The following is a 12,485-nucleotide window of genomic DNA, read 5'->3' as shown; positions in this document are numbered from 1 at the left end:
GAATGGAGGACCAGGAAAGGCATCTTGGTGATGGAGAATAAGAAGGATAAGAATAAGAATCCTCCCATGCCAGGGTTCCAGAGACCCAGCCCAGAGAGGACATCCATGTGACTTCTTCAAGGTCATAAAGCCAGTTTAGAGTCCCGGCCAGCCTGGAACTCAGGACTCTGTCTTTTCTTTCAATCTCTTAACAGCAACACCCTGAGCCAGAAAGAGGGTCCTCATGGAGCTGCTCCTCTCCATGACAAACCTAAGGATGGGAACCAGACAGCGAGATGCAGAAGCTGGAGGACAGCCTCAGTGATGACCCCGATGGTGGGCCACATGGCTGGAAGAAGCCAGCTGAGCAGGCCAAATCCTCCCCGTCTGCCAGGAAGGGATGTGGGGATCAGAAACAGTTTTTCCACGGAACAAAGCCTTCCAGTAGCTGCAGACAGACGGCTGAATCACAGATGAGTCACAGCGGGAACCTCGATGAGGAGACAGGCTCTCCTTCCCAGGTCTCAACTTCCTTCCCACCTGCTGGACACCAGGCTGCCCTGAGGAGACCTCTGTCAGGGCCACGGAAGGTCAGAAAGACAGAAGACAAGACTTGGGCGGTAGACCTTTCCACGGCATGTGTTAGAATAAAGGGCATCCCCTCTTCAGAAGATCTAATTGACAAAACTGACTGGACAGAGGGGGCTAATGGAGAGCTCTAGGCACATGGGGAAGTCTATTCCCCTTTATAACGAGATTTGCCACCAGGCTGGGGAGGGCACGGCTGTCCTCAGTCTGTGCTGGAACAACAGCCTCACAGGTCCCGGCTCCAGCCCATGGCCACAGGCCTTCAGAATAGCTTTCTCCATTCCCAGTGGCTACTTCTGAATCACCCAGTTGGCATAGTGGAAAATGGCATAGCCAGGATCTAAAATCTACAGGGATATGGGCTTGGGGGCAAAGACAGGGGATAGGGCTTTATGCCCCTATTTTGAAAGTGAGTTTCTGGAAAGTGAGGCCTTCCTTTGGACTCCAGTAGCCATGCGTCCCATCACGTTGCTTTCTCAGCCTCTTCCCCCATTGCTTTCACTGTGGCAATAAAATTATCCCAAAGGCCTTATTTGTAGAGAATGTGTTCAGAGATCAACCTCTCTTCCTGCTCTCCTCTAGCTTTGCTTCTGGAAAGCCTGTGATTTGACCTCAAGCAAACACATTCAAATGCCGTCCACTGGTTCACCCTGACTCTCCTAAACTTTGTGTGCTTCCACCTTCTCCCATGTAAAATGGGAATAATAATGCATGGAATGCTATTATAAGGACCAAAGAAAACGTGTATGGAGCCCTGAGTACCTAGAATATAGCGGGTACTCAATTGACGAAGATTATGGTTGTTTTTCCGCCACTGGGAGCACGTGGGCGACTGTGTATGAGGCAGGAACTCTGGATGTTGACAGGTTCATCTTGTAACATGAAAGAGCTGAAGAAGGGAAGTTTTAGGGGCTGGGCCACTTGAAATGCAGCAGCGTGTCTAGAAGGTGGTAAAAAGTGGAAAAGATCCAGAGAGAGGCAAAATTGCTATTTCACAGCACTGTCAAAGGAAACGTTCTATGAAAATTGTTAACACATGAGTATGCGAGTATGTTCTGCTGTGCATGGGAGCTGGTAGAATTCTAACAAAGCAAGCAGTCCTTTGTTCTGGACTCACCGTGGAAAAGCATGAATCATGGAAGTTATGAAAACACTAACAAGAATGTTAAAAAAAAAAAAAAGAAGAAGGACTTTAAGCTCATTTAGTCCAACCTCTCCTTTTACAGATGGAGAAACTGAGGACGAAGGGGTAGCATCACCTCTTAGTTAGTGCCTGCCCTTCCTGTCGTTGGAGGTGGGAAGGCTGGTAGTGTCCGGCGGTGAAGTTCAAGGCCATTCCGCCTGGAGACACTGGGCTGGCTGATGCTTGCTGCTCTGAAGCTGACCTGCTTTGGAAGCCTTGCCTTTCCAGAAGATGCTTCCGTGCCCTCTGAGGGTCTTAACAGGGTGAGGATTTTCAATTGACCTCTTCCCTTTTGTGGATTAGTTCCCATGAGTGACTTGTTCAATGGAAAATAACTGAACTGTGTCATTTCTTTCCTGCACGTGGTTATGCCATTCTTAGATTCCACTGTCTTTTTCCATCTCAAGCAATGCAAAATATTTGGAGAAAAAAGAGATTCTTTTCTTTTTTCCCCCCTCTTAAATGAATGAACAGTCTAGCCAGGTTTGAAAGTGTTTCCTGACCTCAGAAATGATCATGTCTTTTTTTTTTTAAATGTTCATTGGACACATGACACAAATTTATTTGCTATCCAATAAAATATCCCATCCTGCTTCTAGAATGTAATTGACAATAAAAACACTCCTTGAGTGCTCACATTCTAGTTGGGATAACATACTTGAAAGGTTAACTAGCAATTCAAGGCCATGTGTGATTAAATGCTCTAAAAACTCAGAGGCAAAAACAGTTGCTATTTAATGTGGTCCCACATGGTTTCAGTGGAGAGGCTAAGGTTGGAGCTGAGCCTGGAAGGATGAGTGATCTTATTGCTATGAGCCCCTGAAAGGCGAGGACCAGGGCTTTTCATCTTTGGAAGAATCTAGAGGGACCATGTCTCTAGTGCCTAGCAGGACTCTGCAATTTGTTTTTGTTGAATTAATTGATAGCTTGAATTAATTGAATTCCCAATTGAATTAATGGAGAGCTAAAGATAACCGTGGAGGGTTTCCTAGGCTGGTGGAACAGGAATGAACCCATAATGCAGACATGAGCCTTCTGTGTTAAGAAACCCCAACAACAGGGACATTGGGTGGCTAGTTGGTTAAGCATCCGACTCTTGATCTCAGCTCAGGTCTTGATCTCAGGGTTGTGAGTTCAAACCCTGTGTTGGACTTCATGCTGTGTGTGGAGTCTACTTAAAAAAAAAGAAAAGAAACCCCAAGAAAAGTCCAACAGCAGGAAGGTTCTCCACTGGGAAAAGCAAGAGTAAGGAGAACAACAGGCCAGATGATCACAACCACTGAGGCCAAGATACACGGGTTCCTCATTGTCCTAAATCAATGAGGAATCGAAGACATTTTTCTAGTTAGGAGGTGAACAGTAGGAGAATTAGCCAGAAACAACGGGTGAAAAGGTAAAAGTAGGAGGCACTTTAGTTTTGTAATCATTGAAGTGGATATCCTAGGTTCAAATCCCAGCTCTGTCACTCCTTGGCCAGGCGATCCTGAGTTTAACTTCCCAGGTGTTGTTGTTTTTTAATATGTGACTTAGAAATAGTAGTAGGACCTACCACGCAGTTACGGTAAGAACTAAATGAGATCCATTATGAGAAGTCCTTCATTCGCATAATGCCTGATGCATAGGACACTCTCAGTGAACTCACAGCTAACGAGAATGCCACCGGAAGCAAGGAAGCCCTTTCCGTTTTCCAGCCCACTCGAAGTCTTCACCCATCCACTGCGCAGGCAGGCTGCACAGCCTGTATTGTCTCATTCCTAAATGAAGTTACAGCTTAGCTTTCACAACTGTCTGACTCTAGCTTTCACACTACAGATATGCGATCTGTTAGGCAACCCGAAATAGCGAATTCCATTCCTGCACGGTCTCACCACCCAGGCCAGCTCCTGCCAAGAGGGAATCGAAAAGAACTAAAATGCATTCAAGAAAGTCTCGAAATTCAAAGATCCCTTCTTGGTCGGCTTCGAGGACTAGCCTTCCCCCGGTGGCATTATCGTCTAGCTCACCGGTTCCCACCTTGGGGTGGCAAGAGCTTCGCCATTGCAGGAGACACACCATTCCACACGGACTCAAGCATTGGCTGAAAACTCAGAGCTACGTGGAATGGTTGCATATATGACTACAGAGATTTCGAATTCTTTTCCGATTCAGAAATGACAAATCTATCATCAAATGTTACTGATTTATAACGTCTGTCACTATAGATGTTTTCGCAATCCACAGATGTTAAATATACCACTGCTCCCATGTGAGAGTCTTTAAAATCTTCTGACATTTTAAACCAGAGTGTTTGTGTGTGATCATCGGGAAAAAACACAGGAATAAAGAGAAAAAAAATTACAGATCGCCTGTATTAGGTAATAGGGGTCTGTGTGCCTCAGTCCAAGATATTAAATAAAAATAATCCAGTGACAAAAGCTAATAAAACAAGCATAAAGGTGTCAGAAATGGTCTTTCCTCTTGACTCCAAGATCCTGGGGGAGATTTTCAATGGTAAGACACATTTCAAATAGGGAAAGTTCCCTTCCCCTCCCCAGCCCCACAAAATAGAAGTCAGAACACAAAGAGAATCTCTCTACCTACAAATCCCAGCGTTCTTCTCCAGAGAGGAGTCAGCCAAGAAAAACATCCGAAAGCAAACTTGAGAAGTGGGCACAGCGCTTCTGCATTGCTCCTACCTGTCCTGCCGTTCAGGAGAATCGGCTTGCCCTCCAGTTCTCCTTTCATGGGAACAACGGTGATCTTGTATTCTGTCCCGGGCTGCAGACCTGCCAACAAGCAGCCGGGGCCTGGTGAGTTTGGGCCCCAGACCCTCACCCCCAACCCTGCTCTCCCCAAGGATTTCCCTCGTGGGGGAAGGGGCGCTTCTCACCCCAAGAGGAATCTAAGGCAGAGAAAGAGTGCTGGGGCCAGGAGTACAATGCACCGTCGAGGCACTTCAGGAGGTGCGGGGGGCCAGAGTAGATGAAGTGAACATAAGGGAACTCCTTTGTTGGGCCGCCAAGCACTGATTTCCCACTTTTATTTACAGCCCAACTGGCTTTCTGCCCCCAATAATCCTTCTCCCTCAAAAGTTTCTTCCTGCCTCATTGTAATAATTAGCCTAATCGTATTCCATGATTTTCTTCTTTGCGTTGCCTTTTCTTGTCTGTTTCTCTGTAGCCGTGGTTGGAATGACTGCTCTATGTGGCCCAGATAGACTGTGGCAGAGTACAGGCAGAGAGCAGTTATGCGGGAGGCACGCACGCTGCTCTCCGCTCTGCAGACACTGGGAAGCCCAAGATGTCATTCAAGATGGAGTGCACAGAGCGCACAGCAGAGGAGGTTGAAACCGTGGAGCTAATAAGCTCAGGGCCCCCTCCCCTGCATGGGCTACCTCCAAAGGTAGTCCCTTAGATATTCATGATTGTGTATTATATTCCTTAAAGAGAGCCCTGAAAATTCTCCAAGCTTTGGGAGTCACAAAATGTGAGCCAGCCCTGCAGGGCCCTGTTTCCCTAGCGGCCATCGGATTTTTAGCTCTCAGTAAATTGACTTGGTCAGTTGGGACAAGAACCTCCCCACCCGGCCTCCCAGCATCACTCCTTCCATGTAGCATGCCAAATAAACCAGTCTCTCTCTCTCTCTCTCTCTCTCTCTCTCTCTCTTTCACACACACACACACACACACACACACACACACACACAGTTCTTCCAAAAGGAATGTCTACACCGACATATCCACCCTGAGACACAGACAGGGTTTTTAAGAGGACATTGGGCTGTCCTCTGTCAGCCAGGTGCTCTGAGATTCCAGAGTCAGCTCTGGGACTCGAGAGCCCCACCAACTGGGCTCTTGTCTGGGAGTTTCCAGAGTCAGAGTTCAAGGGATTCCAAGGGCCCCAGGACCCTCTGTGCCCACTGTCCCCACCTCAGCATCCACGGCAAACATCCCACATCCCCACTGTTGGCTCTTACCTGTGATGTCATAGCGGCTCTTGGGGTCACTGCTCTTGGGCACAGTGACCTCGGCCACCTCCTGCCCTGTGAGGGGTCCATACTGCAGCTTGTAGTAGTCCACCTCGGTCGGGGGGTTCTCCCACTCCACGTCAAGCGAGTTCTCTGTCTCATCCGTCACCCACGCAGTGCCAAGTGCGGCAAGATCTAGGTCAGGTGTCAGAGAAGGTGGGAGAAAGCAGTGAAGAGAAGAGCTCAGGCAGGTCTGGAGCAATCTTTTGCCTAGTAAGGTCATTGGCCTTTCCAGACGCACTGAGAACATGCTTCATCCCAGCACACATATCCTTAACAGGCGTCTTAAAACTACCAAAGTAGCAAATAAACTGTTGGCTCTCACATTATCCACGGAAGAAAGACTATCTTCTGAGAAAGCCTCCTACCTCCCTCCCATCCCATCCCATCAGATGCCATGCTGCCCTCCCTGTCAAAGCCGCCATGGGCCAAGCCCTGGACCACACGTCTCCAACCAGCCATGCAAACCTCCAGACCCAGGGGTCAGGCCGCTCTGAATGAAACACACACTTTAGCTGCAGTACTGTGCCCTCAAAGACAATCCCAGGAAGAGAAGCTCAGCTTCTCCCATGTAAAGTGTGGAAATGCTTTTGAAATTATCTGGAGTATAATACTGATAATACAACTAGTCTCTTCCTCCATCTCCCAAATTACAGCTCCTTCTTTGCCACTCACATTCTCCTGTAAAGACTAACATAAGGGATGGGGGGGGGTGGCGCCTGGGTGGCTCAGTGGGTTAAAGCCTCTGCCTTAGGCTCAGGTCATGATCCCAGGGTCCTGGGATCAAACCCCTCATCAGGCTCTCTGCTCAGCGGGGAGCCTGCTTCCTCTTCTCTCTCTGCCTACCTCTCTGCCTACTTGTGATTTCTGTCTGTTAAATAAATTAAAAAAAAAAAAAGACTAACATTAGGGAAAACTATAAAATAGGTGAATTTTAACTTGGTCCTTCTGAGTATCTTCGCTGTACCTTCTACCAGAGTTTAGACCTGGTGACCTCAGCTGCCCAACCTGTCCAGCCTACAGAGGAGAGTTATTGGAGTTACTGTACTCATTTATTCATAGTCAAATATTAATGGCTAAATGTTTACCCTTCCACTTGTAAAAAAATGAAATTACAATGATTCATGCAAAGGAATGGATCACTGATGTGGTTCCAAGGGAAGAACTTTTGGGTGGTGGTTGGGGAGGGGACTGGGTCTTTGAGAGCAGTGGGTTCCAATGGCTGTATCCAATGGCCGTATCCAATGGCCATATTCAATAGCCATATCCAATGGATGTCATCTGACCTGAAGTTTGAAGCCCCGACGCTCTCAGCCTTGCCCCTTCCTTGGTCACATACCCATTTTCACTGCCTTTGTGGTGCTCCCTTGTCAAGGACAAGGGACAGAGAATTTGTCAAGCACATGGGACACAGAATTTGTGCATCAGGCAGGGGGTGAACTTGGTGCTCTTGAGGTCCCTCGGGTCTGAATGTTTTTGATTCACTCTCTTATGAACAAGAATCTCACATAGCCTTTTCCTTGAAGAATTTCCTCCAACCTATTGGCTTCCATCTCCCAGCCTCCAGCTTCTTCCTTCAAAGATAGGAATTCCTTGAAGGAACAGGTCAAGAGGTCAGTAATGAAAGTGACTCAAGGATCACAGAAGGGACCTATACAGCTCACAAATGAAAAAGCAGAGACTTAATGAAAATATTCAAGATTATTATGGGGATAAGTGTCTCTCAGACTGGGGTTTTCCTGAGGAGGAAGCAGAAAGGGTTTAACATGGATCAGATTAGACAGAAAGACAAGCTTCACAGTTGCAAGATTTCACAAGTCCCTAGTGTAGAAGCCAAGAGGGGTTACTAAGACTTTCAGAACAGCTGTCTCTGCTCTTCATTGGGAGGCTCTGGGCACTAAAGACAGAGGACGCGACAGACAAAAATGGAGAGAAAAAGAAAAGTAGCCCAACAGTGGGGAGCTGGCCTGGTTCTCACAGATTAGCTTGGGTGCACTCCCACTGAGCATAAATGATTTCACAGAACATCAGCATCAGAAAAGCCACTGTGTGGTCATGATAGCTGAAGACAAAAGAAGGCCATTCTGTAATCACGTCTGAATACAGGCAAAAGCAGGAACACTGTCCAAACCACAAAAACAACCCAACATTCTCTCCCCTGACTAATATGAGTGACTACCCTTCTTCTCTGATGATGGCTTTAGCCTCCCTGTAGTCGGCATTTTCTAGAAAAGTTTCACTAAGTTACCAGTCACGGAGTTAACTCCCCTTGACGAAGGCATGCAAGCCAACGCAAACCCCTATTGCCTTCAACTTCCCCCCAATCACCCAACACAAGCCCCAATTCCTTTCCAGTCCTTTCTAATGCTCTTGAGATACACAGACCCTGTGGTGTGTTGTCCCACACCAACAGTCAATAAACCCAACCTGCTTGACTCCAGGGGTGCCCCAAGGGGCCTACGGCTGGAGGGGGTAGACAAAGGCAATCACAGATTATACCCCCAGGATGACAGGTCCTTAACGGTCCTTTCTGTTAGGGATGGAGCCATCCTTATCCCCACCACCAAACAGGATAGGCAGCTTGATGCTTCTGCAGAGAAAACGATGGGCCCAAAAGCCCAACCACCTGTGTCTCCTGGATCTTTACCCAGGAGTTTAGCGAAGAGTAGAGGCAGCTGATTTTTATCAGCATCTAAAACAGTGGCTGGTACAAAGTAGATGTTCAGTAAAATAAGATGAGTGAATGAAGGGATCAGAATCACTCAGATAACTGGGTTTCTCCAAGCTCCTGAAGATCTAAGCTGCTTTAAGAACTTTCATGAGAAAACAAGAATCTCGAAACAGTAAGCCCTCAGGCTTGTCTTTACAAACACTTTGATAATATTTGGTGGTGCACTGGAGACTCTGTTCCCCCAAATCCATTGTCTGTCCTGTGTATCCCAGATGATGACCGCTATGAACTGTGTTAGTCACACAAGAACCCTCTGGCTTCTTGTTATGTTCAACCAGTGAGTTACCAGGAGATCAGAAGGCAGGGTAGAGAGTTCCTGATCTCCTTCCCTCCCTTCTGGTAAGGCCATAAGGGATGGCCTGCATCTCTACCCAAACCGTCTCCTCAGACAGCCCTCTCCTATAGCTCTTTTTGGGTCTCACTACCAATTTCCATCCCTGCTCCTTCAGATTGGGGTGGATCCCACTGATGCTAGTCCTAGAGTGTTCTACCAGCCAAATCCTATCCACCCGCCTCTTCCCTGAACTGTCTTCAATTACTGTTCACTCTCTCTCTTTCCTACTAAGATGACTCTGATACAGGTGGCTTCAGTAAACCTTCACCCGTCCCAACTCCAGTTTGCTGAATGGCCTCAAAGCCTCCTCGAGGCTCAAAGTCTCCTTGGCTGCTTGGGTGTGGCCACAGAGCACTCAGACCTTACTAATCTCAGGGGGGGAAGACCCCTTGGGCCCCAGCAGGCTCTATCACTGCCTTGGCAGAACTGAGAGAAGGGAGCCAAGAAAAGCTGAGAGATTTTTCTCCAGAAACCAGGACTGCAGCAGTGATGTTTTTCAACCCCAAACGAGGGCAATGTTCTGAGTATTAGGTATTTGTGGGGACGATGGGAGAAAATATTTAAAATGGGGCCTTCCCTGGGAACCCTGAGGCATCCCTCACCTGTTGTGGCAAGCAGATGCTGTGGGCTGCTGGAAACTTCTTTCTTCACATTGCGCAGGGTAACTATGTACTTGGTTCCAGGCTGCAAACCGGTGATCTCGTAGGTGTGCTGCTCCTTGGGCACTTGGATCTGCTTCCCAGAGAGCTCCTGCCCCAGAGGGTAGTAGCTGAGGAGGTAGTGGTCCACCTCGCTGGAGGGCTCCCAGCTCACCAGCAGGGAATCCTCCGTGCTCCTGAGCAGCTGCAGGCCCTGGGGAGCCACCACTGTATGCAGAACACCAGAGGTGTGGGGAGGGGAGGAAACAGGGGCGAAAAGGCACAACCAAAGTCACCAAGCACCCACGATATACTTAACTCTGGTGGCAGGTACCACTCTGGACCACCCACCACACCCCCGCCCCCTCGTCCCGCCGGAAGCTACGTGGTTGGGTGTTGACACCCACTCGATCACCCCTAGACACACACACACACGCACACAGCGCCATCAGGTCACAGAAGACGGCTGGTTCTCAGACCAGTAGCACCAATAACCGCTGGAACCGGTTATTCATGCAGATCCTCGGGCCCCACCCCGGGCCCCCTGCATCAGAATCTCCGGCCAACCCAGCAATCTGTGTTTTATATGCCCCGCACCCCCACCCCGGGGCTTCCGAGGTGGACCAGAGGCCGCTTCCCTGCGCAGCCCGGGTGTCCCGACCGCTAAAGGGTGCCGGCGCGGGGCGGGGAAAGGAGAGAGTCGGGCCTCTCGGTCGGCTCACCCTGGGCGCAGTCGAGGCCTCTGAAGCCCTCCTCGCAGTAGCACTCGCCCGTGTCGCAGAAGCCGTGGCCGCTGCAGTCGCCGGGGCAGCGACGCTCGCTGCAGTCCTCGGCGGTGAAGTCGTCGTGGCACTGGCAGACGCCGCGCACGCACGCGCCGTGGCCGCTGCAGTCGTCGGGGCAGGCGGGGTAGGCGCAGTCGGCGCCCACGTAGGGCGGCTCGCACTCGCAGCGGCCGGCGGCGCAGTGCCCGTGACCGCTGCACGCCCCGGGGCAGGCGGGCCGCTCGCACGCCGCGCCCTCCCAGCCCTGCTCGCAGCGGCAGGTGCAGGTGTCCGGCGAGAAGGTCCCGTGGCCGCTGCAGTCGGGGCTCCCACCTGCGGGCGAGAGGAGAGCAGGCTGGGGGTGAGGGCGGTGGAGCGCGCCGAGGGCCGGGGCCCTCTCGCCGCCTCCTTCCGAGGAGGCCAGGGCCTGGGACGAAGACAGACATCTGCCCTTTCTGACCTCGGCCGGACTCTGAACTGCTGCGGCAGCTACAGACGTGTCCTTTCGTGTCCCAAACGCCACGTGAAGTCCCATCCCTTTCCCTTCTCATCCAAGTGCTCAGGTGAGTTCTGGTTCCCCACCCCGCTCTAAGTGGAGGTAAGTACTGAGGACCTAACTGTGAAGGCGCGGGCACTTCTCCAGCCCGGGCATCAGCGCACCGGCTTGTGCTGGGGGGCAGGGCTTCGGGGGGCAGGGCTTGGGGGAGCAGGCAGGAGCCCACACTGAAGCCTGGAAAAGTGGGCCGGCAGAAGCTTCCCCAATGGACCAGTCACACTCTGGGGCTGAGGGGTGGAAAAAAGGATCCCCCAGGCTCCCCTCTCTAGGCCCAGGCAGCAAGAGGCAGTTGGAGGCCCTAGTCAGTCAACAGCCCAGCTCCTGCTTCTCAGAACACCCTCTTTCCTTCCTAGACATTTTTGCCAGGGAGTTTCCTCCACTGCTGTCCAATGCTGTGTCATTCGTGGCGGTGGCCCTGGTGCCCAGGTGTCTGTCTGGTATATAGATGTTCTCAACCATGGCTTTTCCCTCAGCATAGAAAGGGATGTCAACATACCACCCATTTTGACTTGGATCCGCTTTGCTAAATATATACTATGGGCCAGGAAACTTCTGTGCAGTGTCTGCGGTTCTCAGAACTGGACTAGGTGATAGAATTATCCTAATTGGACAGTTTAGAAAATTTCACAATTTACTTAGAGTCACGCCACTAAATAGTGACAAGACTGGCGTTTGTATCAGGTCCCATCTAGTTCCAGGGCCGACCAGCTTTCCTCTCTTTCACTGCTTCCCCTTCCCGTGGAGACTGGATCCACAAAGATCACCCGGAAGCCTAAACCCAGGAGTCCAGACTCACTTTAAGAGTTGCTGGTCCCTGTCTACTGAGGCTTACAGATACTCCGTGGAGCTAGTGCCAATGACAAGACCCCCCGCATGCCCGCCAGACTCACAGAGAGCACCTGGCACGTAGCAGGTGCCCACTCATGGTTTGTTGAATGAATACCGGGTGGCGAGCTCACCAGCAGCGCCTTGGCAGCAGCGGTGGACATTGCACTTCTCCCTCATCTCTGCCACCTCCTCCTCCAACTTCATCACCCGGGCCAGGAGGTCTCGGACACTGCCTGCCAGCTCACAGTCCTTCTGTGGCGTCTGCAGGCGGATGTTGTGCCTGAAGATGATGTTCTGTTCCTCAGCCTCCCCTGGGGCCAGGAGTGAGGCCCCATCATCGCTGAGGGGCTGAGGGTCAGTCTCCACCTGGACCAGTGCAGACTTGGGCACATCAATCTTGTAGGTGTGGCTGACGGTGACCTGTTGCTCCTTGTCGCTGCAGCCATGAGGTTCGAGAGTGGCTGGGGCTGATGCCACCAAAAACACAGAGCCAACGAGGAGTCCCAGGGGGAAGCAGAATGTCCCCTGGAGACCCATCCTCGGAGAGACAGTCAGCAGACCCTCTTGGAGACCTGTACCCAGAAAAGATGCAAAAGGCAAGCCATGGGGATTTGCTGATGGAATCTGGACTTTTGAGTGGATTCCAGGAGCCCACAGGAGGCTAAGAAACCAACAGACATATTTCATCCTGTAGGTCCTGAGGCTCCAAACCAAAGTTTTTGTCTCTTCTCACACATTGTCCATTCCCACCTCCTGTCTTTGCTTACACCATTCAGTACCTGGCAGACCCGCCTCTTCACTCTAATTCTATACTCACCTGACTAATGATAATAAGGATAACAACGGTCTCCTATAAAGGGCCTACTGTGACCAGGCTTC

General features: G+C 50.5%; 1 protein-coding gene across 2 annotated transcripts in view; it reads right to left on the bottom strand.

Moving 5' to 3' along the window:
• TNN (tenascin N) overlaps positions 1-12,143 on the bottom strand; it is a gene marked incomplete at its 5' end in the record, with an annotated part of 52,441 nt that extends 40,298 nt beyond the window's left edge. For both annotated transcript variants that reach the window (XM_080824462.1, XM_080824463.1), the window contains 5 exons: positions 4,426-4,515; positions 5,705-5,890; positions 9,423-9,686; positions 10,181-10,555; positions 11,738-12,143. In XM_080824462.1, coding sequence (XP_080680588.1) covers positions 4,426-4,515; positions 5,705-5,890; positions 9,423-9,686; positions 10,181-10,555; positions 11,738-12,143 — 1,321 coding nt within the window. The remainder of the gene's footprint in view (positions 1-4,425; positions 4,516-5,704; positions 5,891-9,422; positions 9,687-10,180; positions 10,556-11,737) is intronic.
• Positions 12,144-12,485: the final 342 nt, after the last annotated feature.

This window comes from Martes martes (genome assembly GCF_963455335.1).
Source record: "Martes martes genome assembly, chromosome: 15".
In the NCBI taxonomy this organism is placed as follows: Eukaryota; Metazoa; Chordata; class Mammalia; order Carnivora; family Mustelidae; genus Martes; species Martes martes.
Note: the sequence above shows the minus strand (reverse complement) of the source record. Positions and strands in the feature narration are given on the sequence as shown.